Raw genomic sequence first — 2,500 nt, forward strand, 5'->3', positions numbered from 1 at the left:
TTAAAGGTCTAAAATTTAAACGGTGCTGAAATTTAAAAGTTGGTGAGGGGAACGTACAGCAGAGCTTGTCTCCAAATAAAGTACGCCCTTAATAAATAACCATGCACAAACGAGATTGAATGTTTGAAAATACTTATTTATGTAAAAAACTAAAATTTGTCATTTAGAAGTTAAGTAAATATCAGGAGCCCATTAGTAGGAGCCTCCATATGCAGTAGATCTTTGAGTCAACCTTTGTGCGAATCTTTCTATTTTTAGAACGAACCCTTGAGCCGGAGACTCGCATTTACATAAATACAGTTTTACTGCTTTATTTGTCTTCGTTAGACAATGATTTTACTCTGATTGGCCTTTTAAAACAGTGCGTGCAGAGCCGAGGAACTCGTGGCGTTTTAAAAATAGAAAGATACGCGCAAAGGTTGACTCATAAGGACGTGTATGAGAGAGGCAAGCTCCTACTCATGGGCTCCTGTAAATATTTATTGTTACAGAACGTACTATAGTTATAAGATAGTTAATGTACGGGAAACCCTGCCACGGGTGGCTGTGTTAGTAGCAGTAGGGTCTGGTGGAGAAATGAGAGCCTGAAGAGCAGCACTTTCACGTAGCACACACAGATTTCCAGGTAGAAAAGTTGTCAGCATCATAGGTTCTGGCAAAGGCAGAAGAGTAGTGCTTGAATATGAATGAGGTTTTGACCTGGTTAAAACAAGCTTGAAAGTGAACGAACGGAAAGAGGGAAATTATTCCAGAGTTTAGGTAGGCGGTTAAAATAGCTTACTTGAAAGGTTTTAGTACGGCATTTGAACATTTTGAACCGCCAATCTCATCTCCGGGGCAAGCAAGAATGATATGGACTTAATGTTGTCGGCGTTGACGTCAACGAAAGCGTCAACAAAAATTGCAAGTTCATGTTTTTCTTCGTTTTTCTCAGTTCAACTTTTTCCTCAATATTTGAGTTCTACGAAGTAGTCGTGCTATACACGTTTTGAATTGGAAGGAAGGTGATAAGACATCCCCTTGACATTATTTAACCTGGTTTGAGCTGCCGTAACTGATAGTAGAGAGCAGGGACCTTAAGGCGCCTGCAAACCAGGAAACATTATTGCGGAAGCAAGTGTTTCCCCTTTTGCGACACCAGGAAACATTTGTTGCGGAAGTTAAATTTCCTTCCCGGGAAGCAAAAATGTTTCTGAGAAACAATGTTTCCGCAACAATATTTCCTCGTTTGCGAGCACCTTTAAGATCTACGACGACGACGGCGTCCACGACAACGCCACAAAACAATGATATCATTGGTTAAAAGAGCATAAATAATCGTGCTGCACGTGCGGCACGGATTCTAGCACTTTTTTCTTGCGTTACTCTGCATAACGACGACGTGAAATCACCAAAGTTTAGGTTTTGACAACAACGTGAGCATGCAACGGAGAATCTTTCATTCTCTATTTTCACTTGGAAACCGCTCGTGCCACTTTATATTTAGGATACTTTGGCCACATTGTTGGACGACAAGATGGAATAATCGTGGAAGATTTTTGATAGAGTGACGTCACCGTCGTTGATCTTAAGGTCCCTAGTGTCTGGTGGCCGCGTTTCAAGTTGATTGAGAGTACTGTGCGAAACGATGACGAATTGTAGTAAGGCAAAACAAAGAGAGTTGCGCTGAAACCTTCGATATTAGATTGACTATTGCTTTATTCTTGGATTTCATCACTTCTTTCAGCTTGACGTTATCTCCCGTAATGGCTCCCCAAAGTTTGAATTCCGTGACGTAGCCCAAGAACGGGAGACGGAAGAAAGAAAGCGTCAGATGACACTCCAGGAAACAGAGACTACGCGCCATGCCCCCACGGACCAAATTGACGCCACATACAGTAAAAATGAGAGGTATAGTGTTGTGCAGTGTACATTACGAGCTAACGAAAAAGCTTTCAGTCACGTCATTTCTTAATTTCGAGTGTCCACTTATTATCGCTGGTCGCGGGTTCACTGTCATGGATCCAAAAATGAAAAGTTTCAAGTTCTGCTTTCATTGGTAATCCATCACATTTCAAATTAGTGTAAGAGAGATTTACTTCCGCGTCATATTATCCGGCGTGAAAATTCTGTCATTCCAGCTTAGTAATTTCTTGTTTTGTGAGCTTACTCAAAAGTTGTAACTAATGGGCAACAACAAGCTTAATCACTTGTGATTCGTGGCACAGTGGGACTGTCAACACGGGAGTGGATGGCAGATGAATTTGACAACGGTGTTTTGAAATGCCAGTGTAGACATATTTCACTGAGATATTTGACAAACCTTTTAATTGAGACGCCAGTGCATTTATGATGGACAATTGTTTGAGCTGAGTGTGTCTTGACGTGCTGATTGTTAAAGCTAGAAAAATTCTGAAGTTTCCGGTTACCGTCCATAGCTGTTGAAGGAACAACAGTCCAGAGATCTGAGTTATTCGTACCTACAATAGTAATTCAGCTCTTCAAGACGCATTCAACTCCA

General features: G+C 41.2%; 1 protein-coding gene across 6 annotated transcripts in view; it reads left to right on the forward strand.

Moving 5' to 3' along the window:
* Positions 1-2,500, forward strand: part of LOC138046894 (Na(+)/citrate cotransporter-like) — a 26,693-nt gene that overhangs the window by 12,078 nt on the left and 12,115 nt on the right. For all 6 annotated transcript variants that reach the window (XM_068893489.1, XM_068893491.1, XM_068893487.1 and 3 more), the window contains one exon: positions 1,727-1,890. In XM_068893489.1, the coding sequence (XP_068749590.1) occupies positions 1,727-1,890 (164 nt within the window). The remainder of the gene's footprint in view (positions 1-1,726; positions 1,891-2,500) is intronic.

The sequence above is a fragment of the Montipora capricornis genome, chromosome 4, assembly GCF_036669925.1.
Source record: "Montipora capricornis isolate CH-2021 chromosome 4, ASM3666992v2, whole genome shotgun sequence".
Lineage (NCBI taxonomy): Eukaryota > Metazoa > Cnidaria > Anthozoa > Scleractinia > Acroporidae > Montipora > Montipora capricornis.